Source organism: Hyaena hyaena, unplaced genomic scaffold (assembly GCF_003009895.1).
Source record: "Hyaena hyaena isolate Hyena2069 unplaced genomic scaffold, ASM300989v1 scaffold_79, whole genome shotgun sequence".
NCBI classification, from domain to species: Eukaryota; Metazoa; Chordata; class Mammalia; order Carnivora; family Hyaenidae; genus Hyaena; species Hyaena hyaena.
The window spans coordinates 3,867,609-3,892,934 of record NW_024080711.1 but is presented as its reverse complement, the minus strand read 5'-3'; the positions used below and the strand labels follow the sequence as shown (position 1 = coordinate 3,892,934).

The 25,326-nt window shown below is 41.4% G+C and overlaps 1 protein-coding gene across 1 annotated transcript in view; it reads left to right on the top strand.

Annotated features, from left to right (window-relative positions):
* DPYS (dihydropyrimidinase) overlaps positions 1 to 25,326 on the top strand; it is an 81,494-nt gene that overhangs the window by 20,404 nt on the left and 35,764 nt on the right. Inside the window, exons 4-7 of the mRNA XM_039233779.1 lie at positions 962 to 1,151; positions 14,421 to 14,577; positions 16,167 to 16,308; positions 18,445 to 18,587. Of these exons, the coding sequence (XP_039089710.1) occupies positions 962 to 1,151; positions 14,421 to 14,577; positions 16,167 to 16,308; positions 18,445 to 18,587 (632 nt within the window). The remainder of the gene's footprint in view (positions 1 to 961; positions 1,152 to 14,420; positions 14,578 to 16,166; positions 16,309 to 18,444; positions 18,588 to 25,326) is intronic.

The window sequence follows — 25,326 nt, the reverse complement described above, 5'->3', positions numbered from 1 at the left end:
AGGTACACCATCTGCAGGACTTACCCTTTATGTTAGCTGACTTTTTTTTTTTTTTTTTTTTTTTTTTTTNTTTTTTTTTTTTTTTTTTTTCAATCTCCCTAGGCTCAGCTCCCATTTAAGTCAGTGAGAGTGAGGCTGAGTGACCAGGAAGTAGTCAGGGACCATGAGAAGTGGGCGTGAGCTGTAAACTCAAGCAGACCCGAGTTTCAATGGGGCTCTTCTGCTTCCTCAATGGGACACCAGGCCAGTCACTTTACCATTTACCAAAAGTCCCAGTGTTGATTTCCTGCCTTTTTTGTAAGGAAGAGGTAACATTTTGGAGAGGGGAAATGACTGATGTAATATCATTTGGTGAGTGGAGCAGAGAGCAATGAGATTCAGTACACAGCACAACTAATTGCAAATAAGTATCGTACGTCACTTTAACAATACTGAGGGTTAGAATATTTGGTTTTATTTTATTTTATACTGAACCAGTCGTAAGAATGTGACCGGAATTAGCCTCATATCATTTTGAGCTTTTCAATCAAAATAACTTAATTTTTTAATGGTTTTTATTTACTTCTGAGAGAGACAGACAGCGTGAGCAGGGGAGGGTCAGAGAGAGAGGGAGACACAGAATCTGAAACAAGCTCCAGGCTCTGAGCGAGCTGTCAGCACAGAGCCCGATGCTGGACTGAAACCCACGAACCGTGAGATCATGACCTGAGCTGAAGTTGGACGCTTAACCGACTGAGCCACCCAGGCGCCCCACAATCAAAATAATGTAATTGTGAAATGTGTGTATGAAAAACTAACCAAACTCTCAGTGTTAACATTATATTTACGAAATACACACACACACACCTCAATACCTAACACATCTCAAAGCCCAGCCGTATATTTAATGTGCAGTAAGATGATGGTAGTCGTCATTAGTACACTTGCCTGGCACATGCGTCTGTCCCTGCTGCCTCCCTAGGGGGCCAGGAAGATGCTGGCGTTGGGGATAACGGGGCCCGAGGGCCATGAGCTGTGCCGCCCGGAAGCCGTGGAGGCGGAGGCCACGCTGAGAGCCATCACCATAGCCGGCGCCGTGAACTGCCCTCTCTACGTCGTGCATGTGATGAGCAAGTCCGCTGCCAAGGTGATAGCGGACGCGAGGAGAGACGGTAATTCCTGGGCGAGAACCTAACCTGAGGCTCAGTGGTAGCTGAAGAGCGAGGTGAACCGCTTGCAACTTCTGCTTTGCTTATGTGGAAGCTGCACGCGAACTTCTGCAGCTTTCCTTCCTCCCTTTTAATTAACATTCTTTCTGTTTTCTTCCATCTTACGCACGTCGGTGTTTGGCCTTCTTTTTGCGCATCTTCATGACTGCTTCTCTGCCTTAGGGTATTTCTCCACCATCCTTGGAACCTCAAGACATTTCCTTCAGCCATAGGTCCCCACTCTTTCATCTGCAGCCCACTTTTTTATTTTTTTAAAAATTTTTTATAAATAGTTTATTGTCAAGTTGGTTTCCATATAACACCCACTGCTCATCCCCACAAGTGCCCTCCTCCATGCCCATCACCCCCTCCCCCTCCTCCCCATCCCCATCAGTCCTCAGTTTGTTCTCCACATTCAAGAGTCTCTCATGGTTTGCCTCCCTCCCTCTCCCCCTCCCATTTCCCCCTTCTTCTCCCCCACAATCCTCCGTTAAGTTCTCCTAATCCTCCTATACATGCAAACATATGGTATCTGTCCTTCTCTGCCTGACTTATTTCGCTCAGCATAACACCCTCAAGGTCCATCCATGTTGCTACACATGGCCAGATTTCATTCTTTCTCATTGCCATGTAGTAGACCGTTGTATAGATAAACCACATCTTCTTGATCCATTCATCTGTTGATGGAGTCTTAGGCTCTTTCCATGATTTGGCTATTGTGGAGAGTGCTGCTATGAACATTGGGGTTCATGTGCTCCTATGCCTCAGCATTTCTGTATCCCTTGGGTAAATTCCTAGCAGTGCTATTGCTGGGTCATAGGGGAGTTCTATTGTTAGTTTCCTGAGGAACCTCCACACTGTTTTCCAGAGGGGCTGTACCAGTTTACATTCCCACCAACAGTGTAGGAGGGTGCCCGTTTCTCCACATCCTCACCAGCAACTAGAGTCCTCTGATTTGCTCATTTTAGCCACTCTGACTGGCGTGAGGTGGTATCTCAGTGTGGTTTTGATTTGTATTTCCCTGATGAGGAGGGATGCTGAGCATCGTTTCATGTGTCTTTTGGCCATCTGGATGTCCTCTTTGGAGAAGTGTCTGTTCATATCTTTTGCCCATTTCACAGGTCAAGGAGGTTGTTTTTTTCCTGCTTTCTCCTCTAAGGTTTTGATGGTTTCCTGTCTCACGTTCAGGTCCTTTATCCATTTTGAGTTTATTTTTGTGCATGGTGTGAGAAAATGATCTAGTTTCATTCTTCTGCATGTTGCTGTCCAGTTCTCCCAGCTCCATCTGTTAAAGAGTACAGCCCACTTTTTAATCTGATGGCTAAATGCAAGCTCTCTGGTTAACTTTAAAGAAGCTTACCTGTCTCTTAGGCATTGCCATGAGGCCCTCCTAGGACCTGAGTCAGGATGGTGCAGGGTACGGAGGAGCTGCTCAACACATTTCTTTAGCGTTAAGTTCATTTGTCCAGTAGCACCTTGGGTGTTGGAGTTATTAAAGCAATTATCCAAATAGTGGTTTTATGACAATTATTTTACAATTTTATTTTTTAATATTTTAAAGTTCATTTTGAGAGAGAGTGTGTGAGCAGGAAAGGGGCAGAGAGAGATAGAGAGAGAGAGAATCCCAAGCAGGCTCTGAACTAACAAACCAGAGCCTGATGCGGTGCTCAAACTGACAAACCATGAGATCATGATCTGAGCCAAAATCAAGAGTCAGACACTTAACCAACTGAGCCACCCAGGTGCCCCTGTTTTAAGGTTTGAAAACCCAAGTCCTCCCCTTCTCATATAAAACAACAGACCTTCTTAAGATATGCTAGTAGTCTCTGCCCTCTCACTTTTAAAAACCAGGAAATCAGAAATAGTCTGATAAATCATCCTGGTTCTTTATTGTTGTTTTTTTCAAAACTAAACCGACTGAATTTTTAAAATATGGATTATGAAAATAGATTTGACATGTCTTTCACTCCAAAATTAATTTTGTCAAAATTTCTTCTTATCATATGAAGGTTCAGTAAGGATTTTTGTGCAATGTAATCCATTGATATCTTGTGTGAAGAGTGAACTCAGTTTCACACAGGTGCTCATAGGGGCTTACTATCAACCATTTCTGGTTACCTCTCCCTGCTCCCCTTCCCCAGTATACTTTCAGTATAAAAGAGCGCAGCACTTCAAGAAGACCACGCTGCAGTTTTAAAGTTACAGTATTAATTTCTGCCACCAGGTGGCTCTCTTGCCAACTCTATCGAATTGTTCTATAATTATTTGCTTTGTAAAATCATGTACCCTGTCCTATAGCCAGTCAGTCAGGTCCATAATGTCAGAATATGATTTAAGAAATAGCAAAATCAGCAGAAATGGTCAATCTTAACCCACCACCAAGCTGCAATTTTGACAGTGCTGTCAGGAAACGGTTTCTCGATCTAAGGTATAAATTTTGTGCTGGGATAGAATTCCATTAGGCACAGAGTAAAAGTCTAGAAAAGGTTTTGGAATAAATCACAGGCAGAAAACTATTAAAGTTAACTGCGGACATTTTAATTTTATTGTAAATTTTAAATTGAAGTTTATTTTTTGAATAAGTAAAACATTTACATGGTCCAAAAGTCAAAATTATAAATACAAAAAAAGGATTCTCAGAGAAGCCTTGCTTCCTTCCCTAGCAACTTCATCCTATATCCATATTGCTAATTATTTTTTATTATTTTATTTCCATCCTATCTTTATAGTGTTTCTCTTTATTAAAAAGGAATATATGCAAGATTCTTATTTCTTTTTTCTTTCTTACTTGAAAGGTAAAATAGTAAACCTCATGTTTTATATTTTGCTTTCTTCCCTACTTGAAAATATGTCCTAAAGGTCAGCTCATGTTAGGGATGGAAAGTTTCGTCATTCTTTCCTAACGGTGCAGAGTATGCCACTGTATTTGTTCAATGACATTTGGGCTGTCGCCAGGCCTTAGCTCTTCCATATGAAACCACAATGGTGGCCTGCTGCATATGCTATTTTATATGTGAATGGCATATTAGTTTTCTATCGCTGCCGTAACAGATCGTCACACAATTCATGGTTCAAGACAACACGAATGTGTTCTCTTACAGTTCTGGAGGTCAGAAGTCTAACACAGGTCTCACGGTGCTACGAACCAAGCTGTCAGCCATGTTTCTTCTTTCCAGGTGGTTCTAGGGGAAGAATCCCCTTCTTTGCCTTTTCTAGCTTCTAGAGGCCACCTGCATTCCTTGGTTCATACTTCCCTTACTCCATCTCCAAAGCTCCAGAGGTGGGTGGAGAACATTGCGTCATTCTTCTCTCCTCTTCTGCCCCTCTCTTCTATTTCAAGGATGCTTGGATGACATTGAACCCACCCATGTAATCCAGGATAAAGTTCTTATTTCAAAGTTCTTCTTTTAAGCACATCTGCAAAGTCCTTTTTGCCATGGTGGATAATATATTCACAGGTTATGGAGATGAGGACATGGACATCTGTGGGGCACCATTATTCTGCCTGCCCCAGAAGAGGACCTCCGAACGGAGTCCTAACAATGAGACTCCTGGTTCATAGGGTAAATGGGGATACGTACTTTTTGCATATTGGTAAATCCCTTTCCAAAGGGGTCCTAAATATGAGATATCTAAGACGTCAACCCGGATGATTTAGCTGGGTCAGACTGACTGTAGTAACACTTGGGAAAATGCTCTAATACACCATTGTCAGAAGCAGCGAAAGTCCAGAATAAATTGGCATAAGAGGTTTCCCACCCCTGGCATGTGGCCTCTCACATGTGATCAAGTGGGAACCCAAAGAGGGTATGGAACGGGTTGGACAGAAACGATGCTAAACTGTTCACGTGGTGATTGTATCAGTCAACCCACGGGCAGATCCCTGGGGAGTGTAGAGTGACAAGAGCTGGTGGGCCACACTGACCTTTTACTCATTTATTATATAACATAATTTCTGAACACAGAAAAACAATATACATCTAGTCATTGTGATCATGTTTAAATAAGAAACAGTTCAGGCTTACAGACTGATGATATGAACACTTACTATCTGTAAATATCTTTGCCAGTCCATTCTGTCATCAGGATCTTCCCATCAGAGTGTTGTCCCCAGACTCCAGCATCAGCAGCCCCTGAGAGCCCTTTAGAAATTCGGAGCCTTGGACCCCATCCCAGACCCACTGAATCAGAATGTGCACTTATAACTGCAACCCCAGGTGATTCATATGCATATTAAAGTTTGAGAATCATGGCTCCAGGAAGCACAAAAGAGGTCCAATTATTAGTTCTTTATTGTAGTAGCCTAACAATACAATGCTATTAAGTTTGATATTATTACTCAATTGCCACCCATCTACCCAGAAAAGAGCAACATGAGGGTCAATGATTATTCAACAACCAACATTATTTGTTGAGTACTTAATATGTACCTGGCACATATTTTGATGTCTTATATCATTTCCTGTTTTGCTATATATTTTGTCACTAATGCATTTTAATATGTTATCTTTTTAAATTACCATAACCATGCTCAAGCTGTTTTATCAGTATCAATTTTGTGACTGATGAAATTGAGGCTTGGAAACGCTTGGTAAATTAAGCCCAAGATCACTTACTAGTAGGTGTTAAACCTGGAATTCAGGCCCAAATCCATCTGACTCCCAAAGCCCCAATTTTTTCCAATTTTCTCCACTCTGTTCAAGAAGAAATTGATTTACAGAGTTGGGAAATGCAGATGTCAAGTTTGTATTTAATTGGCTTTGGTGTTTGGCCTTACATTTAAGTTTTTATTTAAAACATTGCCATCAGTTTGTCATTTTTTATCATTATTAAAAGAGAAACATAGCTGGAGTGATGGCACCAACACAGAGACATCTCTGACTTCAATCCACCTCACAAGCACAGCTAGCATCTACTCGAAGGTACGACACCACTGAGAGAATCCCAGAGCACAGGGGTGAGGCCGAAGCACCCCCTGCACCTCAGAGACCAAGACAGACTGCATTACAAGAGTAAGAAAGGTGGTACATGATGACCACACTGTCCCACCCGACACCAGTGCAGTAGAGACAATGAATACAGGTCTGCCCTGGGCCTCTGGTTCCTCCAGGGGAAAAGAGCATTTCAGGGGACTCCGCAGGGCTTCAGCATCTGGAATCTGACTGTGGTGAAGAAGGGCAGGGCTGCAACAGCCGGCACACGGATCTTGACAGAGAGTTCATACCTGCGGTACCTGAGTAATAGTCCCAAACAGCAACGTGACATCTGTACACCCAAGTCGGGGCACACTCTGACCAGGAAACTCTGTGAGGTGCGGATCTGCCTGGTTCAGATCCATAAGCAAGGAGTTTGCTGACCCTAGAGCCCAGTTTGCTCATGCCCAGGCGAGGAGCTGAGTCACAACTCCACCTGCTGTGCGACTGCCTTCCAACCCGCCTGACAGGAAGGGCTGGGGAAGCAGCTGACAGCAGCTACTGGAAGCTGTGTGGCCCAGCAGGGCTCCAGCTGAGAGGTAAACAGGTAGACCTGAGCTAGCTCCACACATAAAGTTTCCCCACGCTGTGCATAGGCAGCGGATTAATTCAGAGCCAAGGCTGAGGGTAGCTCCTGGTCCCTTCCAACCAGAGATGCCATTTGGGAAATTGAGAATAGCCTAAAGTGGCCCTGGCACCTCCTGCCCAGGCAGTGGGGCTGCGACAGAGCCCCACCCACTTGGAGAATGTCTTCCGGTCCCATCTGGCAAGAAGGAATGGCCAAGAAAACACCTGGATGCTGGGTGGTCCAGCAGCTGTCAGGCCAAGAGAAGAGCAGACAGAAGCATAGTTTGCCGAGCGAGGCCTACGAATGGCACTATTTGGCCAGGCAGGTGGGCTGCAGTATGGGTTGAGTTAAGGCAGCAAACAAAAAGCTTTACCAGTTTCAAGGCTGCTTCTCCCTCTGTGCCTGGAAAAGGGATCTGATTTACAGCCCCACTTACCACTGAATACAGTCGTTAGCCTCTCTGACCAGGAAATTTACCCAAAGCACCCAGGAAGCTGCACAGTGCATTTGACAGCCTTACATACAGTGGCCCTTGAACAGAGAGCACAGCCCGTGCCTTCCCCCATCTGCAGAGTAAAGCCAGTAGCCTCACCTGAGAATTCAGTGCACACCCAGGCTTGATTTGGGCCCTCAAACAATGAGTTGTAAAGATCCAGGGTCCTGGCTTGTTGGCCTATGAGGGCAGGAAAGCTAAGTCATAACTCCACCGGCTACTGAATATAGTACCTTGACCATCTTGTAAACCTGACCACAGGATTCAGGCAGCGGCAGAGCCCATCCTACAGCCCCACGTGGGTAGAGAGCCAAGCCAGCAGACCTATCCAACTGTCCTCAGCCAGTGGCACACCCTATCCCCTGACCCCAGAACTCAGTTGCCTCAGTCAAAAATAGACCATAGTAGCTGGCCCCCACCTGCCCAAACAGATTACCAGCACACATACTCAGAAACCCAAACTGAGCGGACTGGTGAGTTGTCTCTGTCAAAGCAACCCTGTAAAGTCTGGAAGAGGAACCCAGTTACTCTAATGTGCAGACTCTCAACGTAAGAAATCAAAGATCACAAAAAATCAGGTAAATATGATACCATCAATTATAAATAAAGCTCCAACAACTGACCTTAACAAAATGGAGACCTACGAAATATCAAAGAATTCAGAATAATCCTCTTAAGGAAGTTTAGTGAACTACAAGAAACAGACAGGCAACTAAATGAAATTAGGAAAACAGAGCATGAACAAAACATTTGATAAAGGCAACAGCAACCATCAAAAAACAAACAAAACCCAGAAAGGTTAGAGTTAATAAAATACAATAATTGAACTGAAGAATTCAATAGGGAGTTTTAGAAGTAGAGTCCACCAGACAGAGGAAAGAATCAAGGGCCAGAATGATAGAACCTGGGAAATGACCCGGTGAGAAGACTAAAGAGAAAAGAAGAATGAAAACATGAAGAAAGCCTACAGGCATTATGAAACACAGTGAAAAAGACAAAAGCAACATTTACATTATCAGCATTCCAGAAGGAGAATTGAAAGAGGTGCTAAGTGCCCTTCCCACCCTGGGAAAAGTGCTCATCATGGCTTCCTCCACTCTGAATTCAGGTTGTAGAGTATAGGACCCCCTTACTTTTCCTCCATAAGCTCTTGCCAGCCCCCCGCTTTCTCTCTTCCTAAAATCTACCCAGACTTCTGGCCAGCCACGGTCCCTCCTTCGTTCTCAGAGCAGCTGTGGGTTTTGGCCCCCTCTTGTACAGCTTCTCAGGGTTTCAATGTGAACTGGGAAGAAAGAGACGGAAATACTCGTTCCGTCTGCCGACTTTAATTTGAAGCCTGAGGTTTCCCTTTGTTCATACCTTGATGTTTTCTTTTAGCACCTGCGATGAAAAGCAAAAAGCAGGTTACGGGAAGAAAAGAATAAAAATTTCATGTGCAAGCCATTGAAATTGGAGTTGCTTTTGACAGTTTGCAAGGAATTTAAATTTCATGCTTATTTCTAGTCCTCGTTCATCTAAATTGAGTAACTAGAACTAGGTTAGTTCTCATCCTTCATGTGAAAAGCCACTTTTGCAAAAATGAGGTAAGGAAACCAGAAGGCTGTACCTAGAATGATATCCTTGTTTCTTTTAGAAGCAGAATCTGCCGCCCTTGCTCCACACCCCACGTGTGAAGTTGGACCAACCAGCTGGGTTTGTGTCACATATAGAAGTTCCCATCTGCCTGGCCCCAGACCGCTTTCACTCACTGCTGTCCTTGTCCAAAGAGCATCTGTGTCGATATGTGCCGTTGGCTTCAGTGACACTTTTTATTTTGGTTGGAGTAGCTTTGGTTATACATGTTCCTTTCCTCCACATATTGGCATCTGGAATTATTAATGGCCTTTCAAAAAATATATATCGTTTACCTCCCCCTCCCTTTCCAATAGAACATGAATTCACTTTTTCTCTGGTGCTTTATTTGGAATGGTGGTGACTTCTCCAGAACTTACTTGATGTTCTGTTTATATATGTTATAATTTGTTTCCCAACTATGACTGAAATTTTTAATCCTTTTTTTTAGTTTCCAGTTTAACTTGTCTTAATAGAATTCAACTCTATTTTATATCCATATTCCTGGCTATAGGGTATATGTAGGACTCTCACCTGAACCTATTAATAAAATGTTTTCTTTATACTTTTCACACAAAGAAAAGCAAATTATTGGACAGCAGATATATGCTAGGCATGGTGTTCTAGGCATTGGATTTGCAAAGATGATTAAGTTAATTTTGATCCTTAAGTAACTTATGGTGAACTGGGCTACATTGTGTTTGGGTTTTTTTGTTTGTTTGATACGGTTTGGTTTTGGTTTTCCTTATTGTAGAAAGCCTTACTTTCCAAGTTTATTGCTGTAAAATATAAACTTCTATTACAGAGGGGTTTTAAATGTCTTTTATTTTCCACTTTATTTAAACTCTGGATTATTTACCTCTCCACCCCTCCCCCCCAGCCATGTTCCTCTTGTGTTTTAAAAGATGGGAGAAAGGTCCACATAAGGGTCATTCTCTCTCTGTGTGTTTGCGCTGATCATTGTTAGAGCTGAATGAGTAAATCAAATCTTGTTATCACAAGCATGATTAACTGATGCCTAGTAACCAGTCCTGTTCCTAAGGAAAGACTAACATGCACCTGAATCAAGGTGATCTGAATCTCAGGCTTTCTCTTTTCTTTTCTTTTCTTTTCTTTTCTTTTCTTTTCTTTTCTTTTCTTTTCTTTCTTGTTTTTTTTTTTATATGTGAACATCTGAACACTCCCTTGTCCTTTAAATTTAGAGCAAGATGATCTACCTTATGACCAACTGCAAAGCGGTTGAAAACTGGCCATTTAAAACATCTTTAAAAAAGAATTGTGAGGGGCGCTTGGGTGGCTCAGTCGGTTGGGCATCTGACTTCGGCTCAGGTCATGATCTCACAGTTCGTGGGTTCAAGCCCCGCATCGGGCTCTGTGCTGACAGCCAACTCAGTGCCTGGAACCTGCTTCAGATTCTGTGTCTCCCTCTCTCTCTGACCCTCCCCTGCTCACGTGCTCGCTCTCCCTCTCTCTCTCTCTCAGAAATAAATAAAAAAGCATTAAAAATTAAAAAAAAAAGAATTGTGTAACCATAAGGAAACTAATTTTTGTGCAATGTATTTGCTGCTGTAACAAAGTACCACAGACTGGGCAGTTTAAGTGATAGAAATGAATTTCTTTACAGTATCAGAAATTAGAAGACCAAAGTGTTGACAGGGTTGGTTCTGAGAGCAGTGAAGGATATACTGCAGACCTCCATCTTTAGTCTGTAGATGACTATCTTCTCCCTGAGCCTTCACACTATCTTCCCTCCATATGTATCTGTCTCCAAATTTCCTCTTCTTAGAAAAGCCCTCTCATATTGGATGAGGACTTACCCTAATAACCTCATTTAACTTAATTGCCTTTATAAAGGGCCCTCCAAATACAATCACATTCTGAGATACTTTATCATTTGAATTTTGGCAAGCAGCACAATTCAGCCATAACACGAAGTAAATCCAGAGTCCCAAGAAGATGCTAGATACTTTCATATATATTAATTTATTTGATCCTCACAAAATTGCCACACTAGAGAGACATTATGACCCCACTTCATAGATGAGAAAAACTGAGACTAAGAACAATCACTCATCTTGCACAAGGTCGCCATCTAAAAGGTAGCAAAATCAGGATTTGAACCCAAATCTGTTATGTCACTCTATTATGCTTCTGCTACATGTTTTCCATCTTAGGCATTTCTTTTCTTTATAAATGTAATATTTTGAACTGAAACAGAGCACAGAAAGGTTCTACTCTATCCTTCTTGCTAGGAAAAAATAGTTTTCTAGATGTGCTTGGATTTCTGTTGGTAACCAATGCTTCTACTCCTGGGCACCTGTGCTGGCTTCTCTGGATTTTTCAACCTTTTATAACAGATCTTGGGACTTGACTAAGTGCTATTCACAAATCTAAACAAGGTATGAACATCTGCTCTATCACTTTTATATGATATATGGCTTGTCTGGTCAGAGGGGAGTTTGGATTGGTTTGACATGTTTCATTATTTGGAAATCTCTAGAATATCTTAGAAAGCAGAAGTCCTTAAAGTAGGCGATAGCATCATAAGTGGAGCATCCTTTTTGGTCTGGAGCCAGATGATGGGGAAAGGAGAGAACCTGTATGGGTAGACAGGGAATGATACAACGTGAACCTTGCTGAGACTGTGGGAGCAGATTGATGATGAAGATGCTCTATCTCCAGAGAGTTGTTGAGACCATCTGGCCTCAAATGTAATCAGGAGAGTACTAGACTAGGACAGATAAAGCACTTTTCATTACCAGCCTGCTAAGCGTAGTAAATGAAACCAGTAATTGAAATTGGAAAATCATCCTCAAATAGTGTATGGTTGACGTAAACATTTAAAAACACATGCTCTTTACCAAGAGATGAAGAATGACACTTTTCCTAGTAATGTAATGTGTTTGTATGATGTGATATCAAAATAGTAGGATTCTAAGTCTAGTTTACCACTTACTACCTGTGTGACTTGAGCAATTAGTTAGTCTCATTGAGCATTAGGGTCTTTATCTGTCAAACCAGCCTGAGGGCTCCTGTGAAAGCCAAATGAGATACATGAATTTCAAACTGTGTTTGCAGTGCTGTACAGATGTTAGATATTTTATTATTATTTTGTTTGTGGCCCTAATAAAAACCACAGTGATGCTGAATTATCCAGTTTGATTCTCCAATGTGTGGATTATCCAGTCCCCTCATTTTCCTTCCCTTTTTTACTTCTTGCATACTATTTTTTTTTTTTTTTTATGTCTTAGAACCATTGTGAAGTAGGAGGTAGAGTAGTTAGGAATTTTTACCTTTTATTTAAAATTTTTTTTATATATTTGCAGATGCTTAATGGGGAGACAGTTGAAAATAACCCAGTTAATGAAGAGTTTGTTGTGTATACCAAAACAGTGGCTTGTCACATTTTAAAGGTGCTAAAGCCTTCCAAGGAGATTACATGTCATCTGGTTTCAAAAGAGTCCTGGCAGATTCCTGGTAGATGCTGACACTTTTAATTTTTCCTGAAAGCTAATAAATTTGTAGAACTTTGAAACTGTATTCCCCAGTTCACCTTGATGGGCCAAATGATTGAATAGAGCATGTGATAAGAATCTTTCCTATATGATGAAGCACCATGGAAAATCCTGAGTTGGCAGTTTGTAAAGTGATTGCAGATCAAGTCTCTGAGTTTTTCAGTGTCTGAGCATCTGTGTGTCATCTTGGGATAGGAAGGTCACTACCTGCCTGCAAGTCAGGTATTGGGTCCATCCTTCTATCCCTCCAGCAAACAGTACATTACCCCTTAGTTCTCATTAGAAGGGATTGCTAATTCTACACACTGGAACAAAGTACCAGTAGTATTTCCTTTTTTCTGGGAGTAGGGCAGTAAGAAAGAGGATGGGGGTTCAGCATGTGTGTGTGTTGTGTGTGTTTGTGTATGTGTGTGTGTGATGAAAGTAAAAGATCTTAGCCACAGCTACGTTCTTGGGGCATAACTTCTATTGACCATGTTTGTGACTTAAGAAGCAAGGTTTGTTAGGCTTCAGTAAGCCTTGTTTCATGGTTTGCAAGAGGAAAATGGGAAGAAATGATATGGGACTTAATAGGATGCTACATTCCAGTTGAACATGACTTACCTCCATTAAAAGATAGTGGTGACCATCCACTGTCAGTACTCTCTGAGGAAATGAGTTCATTTCAGTTCTATGTCAGGATTTTAACTGAAGTGGGGTGACTGACTAGCCAGAGTGAACCAGTTTGGTGTGCCAGCATCTCTTTACTCTGTGTTCACCTCTCTGACTGCTTGGGGATGATCAGCTTGATGCCGATGTATCTATTATTCCAACAAATGCTAATCAGAGATAAGATTCTGATTTTAAATTCAAATTTACTATGCACTATTAGCTTTTCTAACACTGTGTGCTCTTGATGGCCTCATTTGCATGATATTTAAAATATGCATTGCTGGCTACAATTATATTATCTGAGTGTTCTTTCTATTTAACATAAGTTTTTGGAAGACGTTTTTTTTTCTTGAGGGTGTGAAGAGATTTTCAATCTATTTGCAGCAGAGATATACTGTGGTTGAACTCCATATGACCATGTGATAAGTGTCATCAGAAGTTAGGCCCACTGGAGTAAAAAAACGCCCAGATTCAGGTCCTGTCTCTTCCACTCCACTGACACTATGCGGAGTGCATGTCATACAACTGTACAGAAGTCATTTCACTTTTGTTATAATAACAGAAGCTATTTTAAAAATGAGCTTTTTTTCTCATCTTTTAATGGAGATAATAATAGCATTTCCCTGGTAGGGTTTTGAGGTCATTTCCTTAGAATGGCACACATTTCAGCCAGCATTTGCTAGATCATACTTCAGTAACAGAGAAATCTAAAATATCAATAACCATTGATAACTGCAGAGATTTCTCACTCAGACTCATGTCCATCATTGGTTGGCTCTACCTCTGTTCACTATTCTCTTCATCCCGAGACACAGCTGAAGAAGCAGCTCTGACAGGCTAAGGTCAGAAAATAAACTCACCATGGCATTAACGGCTTCTGCTCAGAAGCAGCCCATGTTACTTCCATTCATGTTTAATTGGCCAAAGTAAGCCATGTGGTCAAGCTTAGAATCAGCGAGAGTGTATAATCATCTACCACAACATGCGATGAACAGTGACTGGAACATAGTAAATGTTCAGTCAGCAGTAGCATTGATTTTTTTAAACCAGGTATCATTCTTTTTTTAAAATGTTTATTTATTTTTGAGAGAGAGAGTGCCCACGAATGAGGGAGGGGAAGAGAGAGAGGGAGATGGAAGATCCAAAACGGGCTCTGTGCTGATAGCAGAGAGCCGGATACAGAGCTTGAACTTGCGAACTGTGAGATCATGACCTGAGCTGAAGTCAGATGCTTAGCTGACTGAGCCACCCAGGTGCCCTGGCAGTAGTTTTAATTTTTAAATCCTGGTCACAAAAGGTAAAGTATAATTTGGAATTCCTAACTTCTTTGGCTAGCACAGAGAAGACTAATATTTATGTGTTTGTCAGATGGTTCTCTTGAGAGCAAACTAAAGTACTGAATGCGTCCTTTGAAATTTCCAGGGAAAGTGGTCTATGGAGAACCCATAGCGGCAAGTCTCGGCACAGATGGCACCCACTACTGGCATAAAGACTGGCACCATGCAGCCCACCATGTTATGGGCCCACCCCTGCGACCAGACCCATCAACGCCTGACTTCCTCATGAATCTATTGGCTAAGTAATCATTTAGCAGATAGTTGTCAAGTGTCTTGCCAAAATACAGTTGTACAGGAGTCTCAGATTTGAAGGTAGGACCTCTTGTCCACCATCTGACCTTCCATCGACCTCCAGCGTCCTGTTCCACTTGACATGATAGGAGCTGGGGACTCCTTTACCTGAGACCAAAGAGCAGTGGCTTAATTATGATAAGGTGTCAAAATCTCTCCTGGACACAGAGAAATCAGACCATTTTTAATGAAGTTTGAGTCTCTTCTAATTGTTTCCTTGTCTTTTCTATCACTTATTGCGTAGAACCAAGTCTCTTCATTATGCATTGTTTTCATCATTCACATATTCTTGAATATTTTTCTGTGCTGCTATAACCCAAGAACTAGACATGCCTGTATAGGTACATCTCTGAGATCATTCACAAGTCAAAGCAGGATATCTGTTGCTGGTGACGTGAACATCCTCAGTGAATTGTCACATCTCTGCCCATCACAACATTGCCATTTGGGCAGTAGCTGCCTCTGTCCATGTGGGTCATTGAACTTCATCTTTGTGTAATGCTTTACTCACAAGAAATTTTCACTTACGTTATTGCCAGTGATCCTAAAATAATTGTCATCTAGTACATATCCTCACTAATTTCTAGAAAAGAAACTGAGTGTTGGACAAACTTATAATCACAGAACCCACAAGTGAGGGAGCCCAGAACCAGTTTTTCTGACCTGAGCATGATCACGCATCAGGCTTTTTGTAAGAGTATGATTATCTAAGAGCATTTCTGCCAGAGTCCCACTCCAGCAGATCCAGGGGTCCCTGAAGGATGGACGGTGTCAGTGAGAGAGAGAGATGAGAGAGCCCCGAGATTCTCTCTGATCATCAGCCAGGCATCTCCTCACTGTCTGAGACTCAACTTTATTTTATGATTAAGTGTTTGGGGGACGGCACAGAAGTGCCATTCTGATGATAAATTCTTTGATCAGTAAAATCTTTCCAGAACATTGGTATGCATAGGTCTACAGGGAACAGCCCAAAAGTGGCATTCAAATATAAACAGGATAATGTTTTTAACATAGTAAAGGCAAAAATTAGTTTTTTGTGAGCAGGGGTCAATAGCCTGTTTATCACTTAATGGGAGGTATTAAGAAAAACTGTTTTTTTAGGAAATGCAATGTTGCTTTCATAATAACAAAAGAAGAAGTTCCTACAATAGGTTCCTTTACAAGGTGCAATCAGCATATCAAAGCCAGAATGAGTCCTCCCAAATACCAACCAACAAGGTGCCTTGGAGGTTGGTGCTCAAGCAGAAACAATTGAGTGGGTGGATATCAGTGGCCATCTGACAACAAGAGACCGTGCAAACTTGCCTTAACCTCACAAGGAGTTTTGTCAACTAGTGAGTTCAGAAATGGGTCCTGACACACTTCCTAAAATAGAGACGAGTATGGATGAAACACATACTTGAAAAAGCTACTAATTCTCTGTTGCAGTTTCCTGACTTTCAGTTGAGAAGGGCATCCGGAGAACAGGAAAGTTCGGGTAGTCTCCTCCTGATAACTTTTAGGTATTTATCACACACTCTTGTGTGTTCTGCTTTTCCAGTGGTGACCTAACCACAACAGGAACTGACCACTGCACTTTCAACACCTGCCAGAAAGCTCTTGGGAAGGATGATTTCACGAAGATTCCCAATGGGGTGAATGGTGTTGAGGACCGGATGTCAGTAATATGGGAAAAAGGCGTGGTGAGTTTCACAGGACTCAACTTGTTTTGCTAACTGTGTAGCCAGGATCTGGCTCATTTCAGGATCAGAGTATCACAACCTGTCAGAGAGAAGCTTTTTGATTGTTTTTCTTACAGTGGAGACTGGGAATGTAGCACCATGACCATGGCCACCCCACTCCCCCAGGATAATGATAAGAAATAATTTTCTTCTCGTATAATTTAGTTTAGAAGATACATTGCATCATTATGCAGACATTAGGAGGTAAATTTAGACTGGGTACCAAGAGGACTACCTTCCAAGTCTGTGAAATGCTATAACCCTTCTACTTGATTTCTCGTATTTTTGAATCCCATTTTCTCATGTGTCATTGGTGTAAATACCTGGAATGACTGAAAATACATGTAAGATTTTTATTATGTTCATATCTCCTTTTCATGAAATTTTTGTAGACGTCTCTTTTGGAAGACCTTTGAATGTCATATTTTTGAAACTTCTGTGTAAAATCACATAACCACTAATCCACTGTCTAGAACACAAGATTATTTTAAATGCCCACAATTTAAAATTTTCTCCCTGAGCATGGAGAAGAGTCAAGTGGCTAATTGTTCACATGTCAACCTGTCCAGCCACTTGACAGGGGTAGTTGTAAAGAACAGCAGGGGAGACTTGCCTGGTTACCCCTGGGGCCACCACTGCCATGCCATTCTCACCCGTCTCGCAGAAACTCTCTCTCTGATGACATAGTCACCACGGTTCACACCTCAGAACCCCCTCCACATACCATTCACATCTAACTCTATTTACCAGTCCTTGTCAAATTTATTTCTGACACATCTCCTTGTTTTTATCTTCATACTTACTACTCTAGTTTGAGGTCTGTCTCTTTTTTGGACCTTTGCAGTAGTCTCACAGCTCGTGCCCATGCTCACTGGCTACAGCCTACGCTATAGTTTAGTACCAGAGCTGCCTTCCAAGGCCAAAGCACTATTCATGTTTTCTTCTCTAAAATCCTTCAATATTCTCCATTATTTATAGGATAATATTTGAACAATTAACTTCCATGTAAGGATCTTCAAAACATCTTGACAGCCCTATATTCTGCCAATCATCCTTTCAGCCCTTTTTACCTCTACCCAAACTCTAATCAACCCGGATGACTCCTCTGCTCTTCCTCCTTGCATAGATTTTCTTGCTAAAAGTTCAACCATTTTCTCTGAACTTGTGCTATTACGATGAGTATGTTCATTACAGCAAACTTTCATACTATATCAGGTGTATAAATGACTTTAAAGTGATAGAATATCTCTTAATAACATGCAGGAAACTGTTATTTCATGAAACATTAAAGGGGTTTGCTCATGGGAAAATTACTCTCAGGATGTGGTTCTTCATCATTTTGTGACACATTGACATGTTGATATTAAATAACCCTTAAGAATGCTTCTAGCCATATAAATACACATAGGGATAAACTTTCCACATTTAAAAAACAAACCGTATCATTTTAGAGAGACCACATTTATCCAAAATTTGTCCATATGAAAAATCTCTTGGAATAGACTGTCCATGATTATTGGTTCATGTACATTTCAATAACACAAAATTTAATCTCCTGAGTTGATTTTTTCCTCTTTCTAAAAGTGTTGTCATCTGATTTAAATATCTGTCTTATTTTAACTCTATAATATTCTACTTACTGAGTATATGATTGTCTCATACGTCTTAGGTCTGCAATAAATAAGCCAGATCAAAATTGTAATGGATGGTAGTAGTAAACTTTAAACAAAGAGTGAAAATACTCTCGCCAATATTTAGCTGTTGTCTGTGTGCCTCTGGGTAGGATGGGGAAGATTAGTGTGTGTGTGTGTATGTGTGTGTGTGTGTGCGTGTGTGTGTGTGTGGCAGGGGGTGAAGCTGATATGTTTTTGTAAAGTTATCTTTAAGCCTCCATGTGTTACCCCATCGTCCTCATCATTATCATTGTGATAATTTAGGACTTACCAGCATCCATAGATGTGTTTGGCTCCCCAATATAAGAAATTAAGTGCAGCTCTGTTTAGTGTTAAGAGACACAAGTCTTGCACTTTGATCGATAGATTTTTAAGCAGATGGTCATTAAAGCAAATGCATTTTCTTTCTTGAATCATTTTACAGCATAGTGGTAAAATGGATGAAAATCGATTTGTGGCAGTTACCAGCACAAATGCAGCTAAAGTCTTTAATCTCTATCCAAGAAAAGGAAGAATTGCCGTGGGATCAGACGCAGACATTGTGATTTGGGACCCAAAAGCCACAAGGTAGGTCTAAGTTCTTGTATTCCTTAGCTTCGTCGGGGAGAAGCAGCACGAAGTTGCAAAGAAATTATTTATTGGCCTTAATCAGACACTTCTTGTTAGGTGACTGATTTAGCCTATGTTTTGAGCCTGTGCACATGATGAAAATTTTAATGTACAAATATTCCTCTGTTTTCTTTGACACAGAGGACAAAAAAGTTGTCTTGCTTACCACTCCCTGGAAATGCATTTGTATATAAAACCAATGTGAATTTACCACTTCAATGGTAAGCTTGGCAGATGCCTGAGTTCACACGGAGGAAAGGTGTAGCGCAATGAAGAAAATAGAAGGCTTAGTTTGGAAAGGGCTGAATTGAAAACTCAAAAATAATTATAGCCTTTTTAAAGCTTTCAGATAGAAAAATTCCAGCACAAAGGATGTCACTTTTAGTTAGCCAAATTTTCCAGTTGATTTCATCTTGAGCTTGTCGTTCCCTCCAGCTTTTTGTTTCCAATTTCCGTAATTCTATGCTAATATTGCAGATTTGGCAAATTCCACCAACTCAGGAAAGCATTTAATAGCGCTGAAGCTCTGGTAATTTCTCCTCATAAAACATCAGCATAGACAGCACCTGCATCGCAATTTGTGTTCTCTATAGCCTTTGCATCTGCAATGGAGAAAATCCATCTACTTTAATATGTGTGCACGCATACATGTGTAAACAGAGATACATACACCTTCTACCTCCATCCAGTGGCATTTGTTCTAAGTCTACTAGGTTTATATGCTGTACTAAGCAAAAGTCTATAGGTTCTTGGGGGTGCTATTGTCACAAAGACCCAGCTTCAATTGAAGTGCCCCTGGGCTGCTCTCTGGGGAAAAGAAGACTGAGAAGCATGAGAGCTACCACTGCTATGAGCTTAAAAAATAAGCACCAGATATTCCTGTAGAAAAGACTTGTCTTTTTTAGTTTAGCACTCCCTGGGCATTCATGGTCTCAACTCAAGCACCAGTTCACACCACTGGCCATCCGTATCACTGCCAGCAGCCTTTAAGGAATGGGTACCATCTTGGTGCCGGTTTATAGGCATGCAGTGCAGTACATGGTGACATGAACGTCTCATTTACAATAATGTCCTGAGATACCGACAAGGGACAACTCGGGGTCTTTGTTGTTATGATATTCACAAGGACCTGTTGCTTATTTAAGGACTAAATGTCTGGTTGTCAAGTCATCCAGGCCCCTCTCTCTGCAGAAGAAATGAAGGCAGATAAACTCAAATTTGGAACAGCTTCTCTACTAGACTAGAAAAAAATGTCCTCGGGGAGACAAAGGAAAAACATTGCTTGGATTTGGATTGGTTTGTGGGTGAATTGAGCATGCTGTGTTTAGAGCGCTCCTGGTATCTTAAATACAACTCTACTCACGCTGTTGTACACCCAGCAGGGGCCCGCCCAGCATCATTTCTGCTGTGATTCAAACAATTTAGGCTGCCCCAAGCACTGGGACAGATAGATCTTTTGAAATGATTTGTGGCTTAAGGAGATGATTAGACTTAATCAGAAAACCTCGAAAATTTCAAAAGGAAGAAAACTATCATGCAGAAGAAATATCTGTGAAAAATGGTGTTTTTGAAGCATTGCATCGGGGCGAGTCGTAATCATGATAATCATTAGCAGCTGTTTCTATTTGCACAGTTCTCAGTGGTTTAAAAAAAATACTTTTGTATCTAAAAACGTGACTTCAAGGTAAGACAAGTAGGAGCCACCTTACGGTGGATGGGAAGACCATAGCCCAAGAGCATCCGTGACAGGTTTGATACAGAACCCTTCAGCCAGTGTCTGACTTTGCAAACTTGTATTGTCTTTTTCATGAGATTTGGTACCATGCTATCTCCCACTACCAAAGCAGAGAGCACTTTATACCATACTTGTGTGTTCATGTTCCGTTCTTTCTTCCAATCAAGTGGTCCAGTCATGAAGAGATTTTCTGGATTTGATTCTATTCTGTGTTATTCGTTTTCAAAAGTGAGGGAGAAATGAAAATCGTCAGTTGAGTGATCCAGTGTCTAATACCGTGAAGAACCACGGGAGGCCGTTCCTGTGGTTTTTCTGTCTAACCGTACACCCGGCCGTCTCTGGCAGGATCCGCCTTAAGCATATCCTTGGCTGGTTTAATTCGTGAGGGTGACACGAGCTCAGGGGTAAAGCATTGTCTTCCTTAGACAACTGGACAAAGAGAAATGATCTGAACCTATGGGTGTGAATAATTCACGTACTTGATTTCCACATATATTGTGGCTCAGTGGATATTTATAGACTGTGATTATGTCTCTTTGAGTCATGTTTTCAGATGATATAAATTTAGAGCACTTTCACACAAGTTTTCGTTGCTGATTTCTGTAACATTGTTTTGTCCTTCCTTTCCTGTTGGGTTGCTGCAGAATAGAATATAATGATCCAGATGTTTACTTCTTATTTTCTCAGATCTATATATTACCTGCTTGATGTCCCTCCTTTCTAGTCTAAGGTCAAAGGAAAAGTTTTCTGTGCTTTTTAGTTTCTTTCTCTCTCTCATCAATTCTTTAATTTTCTTCTTATTTGATACTTGTCCTTCACTTTCTGGCAGTCATGATAGCAAGAAATTAAATATTTACGTTTTCATATATGTGTCTTTTGAGACAAAGATACATATTGGCGTTTAATTATTAGCTCAATGTCTTCTTCACCTACATCTGCTTACCACACATGCTTGGGCATGGGGGTAAAACATATGAGACAAAAACAGCACAGCTACTTTTTTACCAGAGCACAAAGTAGGCTCTGGTCACAGCTGTGTCAGTGCTGAGCTGGGGACCCAGGCAGGTCAGTTAGGGACTCTGAGTAGCCTCTCTCTCATTTGTAAAATGAGATTATTAATCATTGTTATGCCTACCTCATGAGGTGTTTGTTAGGATCCCATGAGATAATTTATGCAAAAATGTGTTGTAAATTAAGAAAGCACTCCACAGAGACAAGATATGTGTTGTTTTGGTTTCTTCCTATTTATCTAGTTTAGCTGGTGTCATTTCTTGCTGTCAGTCTTCATTTTCTGGTGGTCTCAATAGTTTTCTGACCAGGGAGGTTGGTGAGCCATTGGATTCTATTCCTCTGAACCTCAGATTCTTTTTAAAACTGGAGACCTTTTTGTTTTGTTTTGTTTTGTTTTTCTTTTGTATTTTACTGTCTTTTTAAAAAATGGAGAAATATTATCTCTACTTGGCAGGATATACTGAAATGATCCAGCCCCCTTTGGACTTCTTTGACTTTTGCATCTTGCTTCTCCAACCCTTTAATTTAAGAATTTTCTCTAAGCCACCCCCCGCATTTTTTGCACTATCATTATTCATCCTTCTCAATGTGAAAATCACAGAATGTGGGAAACGGGAGAGAATGGGCGGTTGGAGAGGGAGCCTCATAGTATAATGTATCTGGAAGGATATTTGAACAAGGAGAAAGTGCGTTTATCGCGCTTTACATCAAAGGAGAGAGTTTTGTGGGAACTGTATGCGGATTCCTTATCTAGGTCGATCATAGCTCAGCTCTCTCTATTCCTGGCCTGGTTGTTATGAGGAAGTTGCTCATCTGGGCCGGCTGTTCCTGACCAAAATTTATGCCGATGACCTCAACGGGGACCTTTCTGGCACACGACGATATCTTTAGCCTTCTCTAACTGCCCGGCCAGCGCCGGCAGCCTCCCACTGTCCTTAGCTGCTGCCTGTCCCTGTCCGAGTCTGCCTCGTCCCACCCTTCAGACTGAGCTCCACTGACTCCTGCGCACCCACTTACAGTCCGGGACCACAGTCCCGACTCACTGTCCTGTCTGCCTCCCTCATTAACGTTCTCGAAGTGTAGAATTCGGTTTTTAAGATCAATGTTTTATTTCGGAATAGTTTTAGATTTACATAAAAATTGCAAAGATAACACAGAGAGTTCCCCGTATGCCCCCCACACTGGGTTTCCAGTGTTCTCATCTGACCTCCTTCTGGCATATTTGTTATAATTAATAAAACAATTTTTTATTTTACTATTATTTTAGAGCCCATAGTTTGAAGATTTCCTTAGTTTTTACTTAATTTCCTTTTTCCTATTCCGGATCCCATCCAGGATACTACATTGCATTCAGTCATCGTGTTTCCTTAGGCTCCAGCGGTCTGTGAGTTTCTCTGACTTGTTTTTGATGACCTTGAAAGTTTTGAGGAGTACTGGCCAGGCATTTTGTAGAATGTCTCTCTACTATGGTTTTTCTGGTGTTTTCCTCATTATCAGCCTTGGGTTGTGGGTATAGAGTACCATTTTCAGCCCATCCTTTGAAGGATATAGGCCCCCGACATGGCTTACACGGCTGATGTTTACTTGGAACAGCTGGTTGTACCGTTTACTCATCTTCTCCCCTTCCGCATTGTCCTTTTTAGAAGGAAGTCACTGTGCGCAGGCCACACTTAGGGAGGGGGGATTATGCTCTAGTTTTATGTGTTTGTTTGTTTGTTTAGTTTAGTTTATTTTGTTTATTTTGAGAGAGAGAGAAAGAGAGAGAGCACAAGTGGGGTAGAGGCAGAAGGAGAGAGAGAATCCCAAGCAGGCTCTGAACTGTCAGCACAGATCCTGACTTGGAGCTCAATTCCGCAAACTGTGAGATCATGACCTGAGCCGAAATCAAGAGTTGGACGCTTAACTGACTGAGTCATCCAGGCGGCCCTCTACTTTTATGTTTTAATTGATGCTATATCATCAGGGCCTGGCCCAGTTCAGCACAGATTAGAAGCACAATAAATGTTGAACAGGGGAGCAAGATGGATCCAGCCTTCCACACTGCATGCAAGATTCATGTAATTAAGAAACGGTTGCAAATGCATTATATACTTAAAGTTTCTAAGAGCATAGATCTTAAATATTCTCACCACAAAAAAGAAATAGTAATTATGTTACATGATGGTGGAGTTTGCTCATACTTGGTGGTAACCATTTCGTGCTATGTAACAAATCACCTTAAATTTACACTGTATGTCAGTTATATATATTTTTAAATGTTTATTTTGAGAGAGAGAGAGAGAGAATGTGAGCAGGGAAGGGTCAGAGAGAGAATCCCAAGTAGGCTTCATGCTGTCAGAGCAGAGCCCAATGTGGGGCTCAAACTCACAAACCATGAGATAATGACCTGAGCCAAAACCAAGAGTGGATGCTTAACCACCTGAGCCACCAGGCACCCCTACATCAATTCTATCTTAAAGTAACTGATGAAAAATAAAGAAATGGCCTGAGGGAAAATTGGAAAGATTTTACTCAGCAATTACAGTGAGAGGAAAAGTAAGAAGAACAGTATTTCCTTACCTTATTCTTTTAACTTATTGCTGGTTATCAATAAATGGTTATTGAACAAATGAAGATGAATGTGAGCAGAAAGGATCTCCCAAGAAGAGGAGAAAGAATTGCTTCACTGGTCTTATTTTTTCTGTGTCTTTTTCGGTTTTAAGGTTGGGAACAATTAGCTTGTTAAGCAGCTCTTATAGAGAAGGAAATGAAGTGAATACAGTTGCCTTCCTGCATTTCTTCATTCACATGGCCACTCAGCACGGGAGCACCACCGTGAGCCAGACAGGAGGGTCCAGACTGTGTCAGAGCCCGCCCTGCCTTTAGGAAGCTGGCAGTGTAGGGAGAGGAGATGAGATACAAAGTCAAATAGTCTCAGTCTTAGAAGGAATGTGTTAAGAATATCAGGAGCTAGAGGCCATTGACGTTCAAAGAAGATCATTCTCACCTTAGCACTGTCATTGGCATAGGACCACATTGGCCCTGAGTCTCAAGACTAAACATGGAGGCGAGATAAGCCAAGGCAGTCCTGGGAGGGTCTGGGAGGAGGGAGTTTAGGCCGGGGATTACGTGAGAGAGAGAACAGGTTCAGGCAGTGGAAGCAAGTAGGAAGGTGAGGGGGTCATGGGCTGCCTCTCTCCAATTTTAATTTGTTCATTACAGACAGAAGTGATCATAGACAGAGCCCCTCTAGTGAAAAAGCATTGTTTAATCAAATGAATAAAATGGATACATCTGTAGGGTATTTGTTTTTCTTGAATGACGCTGCCTTTTATTTTACCTACCTGGTTTTAATATTTAATACCTACCTGAAGCCTGGCGATGTAAGGGCTTTCTGTCTGACCACACCATAAGAGGTTGGCCAGAATTTTCCTTTGAAATATCCTGGAAGGTTTTAGCAAAAACCTGCCCTTCTGACTAGTGAGCGTCTCAAATGAGAGCAGCATTGCATTTCACCCCAGTCCCTGAAGGGGGCACCCACAGCCCACACTGAAACCCAACCAGGCCAGTTGAGGTGCTGGTTACGCAAGAACCAGCCAGCCTCTGGAGAATGGATGTGTTTGCTAATGATTTTTGGCTTCGTGGTACATAGATGTTTCCCCCTTTCTCTAAATTCTCATTACTTATTAATGGCATGTAGAAGGAAGTATGCTTGCAACACAATCTGTAGCCTTAAAAATGAGCCACATTATAGTCACCGAGGGTGACCCGAGCCAAGAAAAGGCAGTGAGGCCATGCTTTTTTTTTTTTTTTTTAAACCTGCGAAAAAACCGGATGATTCCAGGCTGAGAAATCTGACATGTGTGATGGATGGCGAGAGGGAATTGGGGGGTCTGTTGAGAAGGTTTGGACATCCTAATGAAAGATTACCTAAGATGTTACTAGACTGTAAAAAGTTCCTGCAAAAATCAA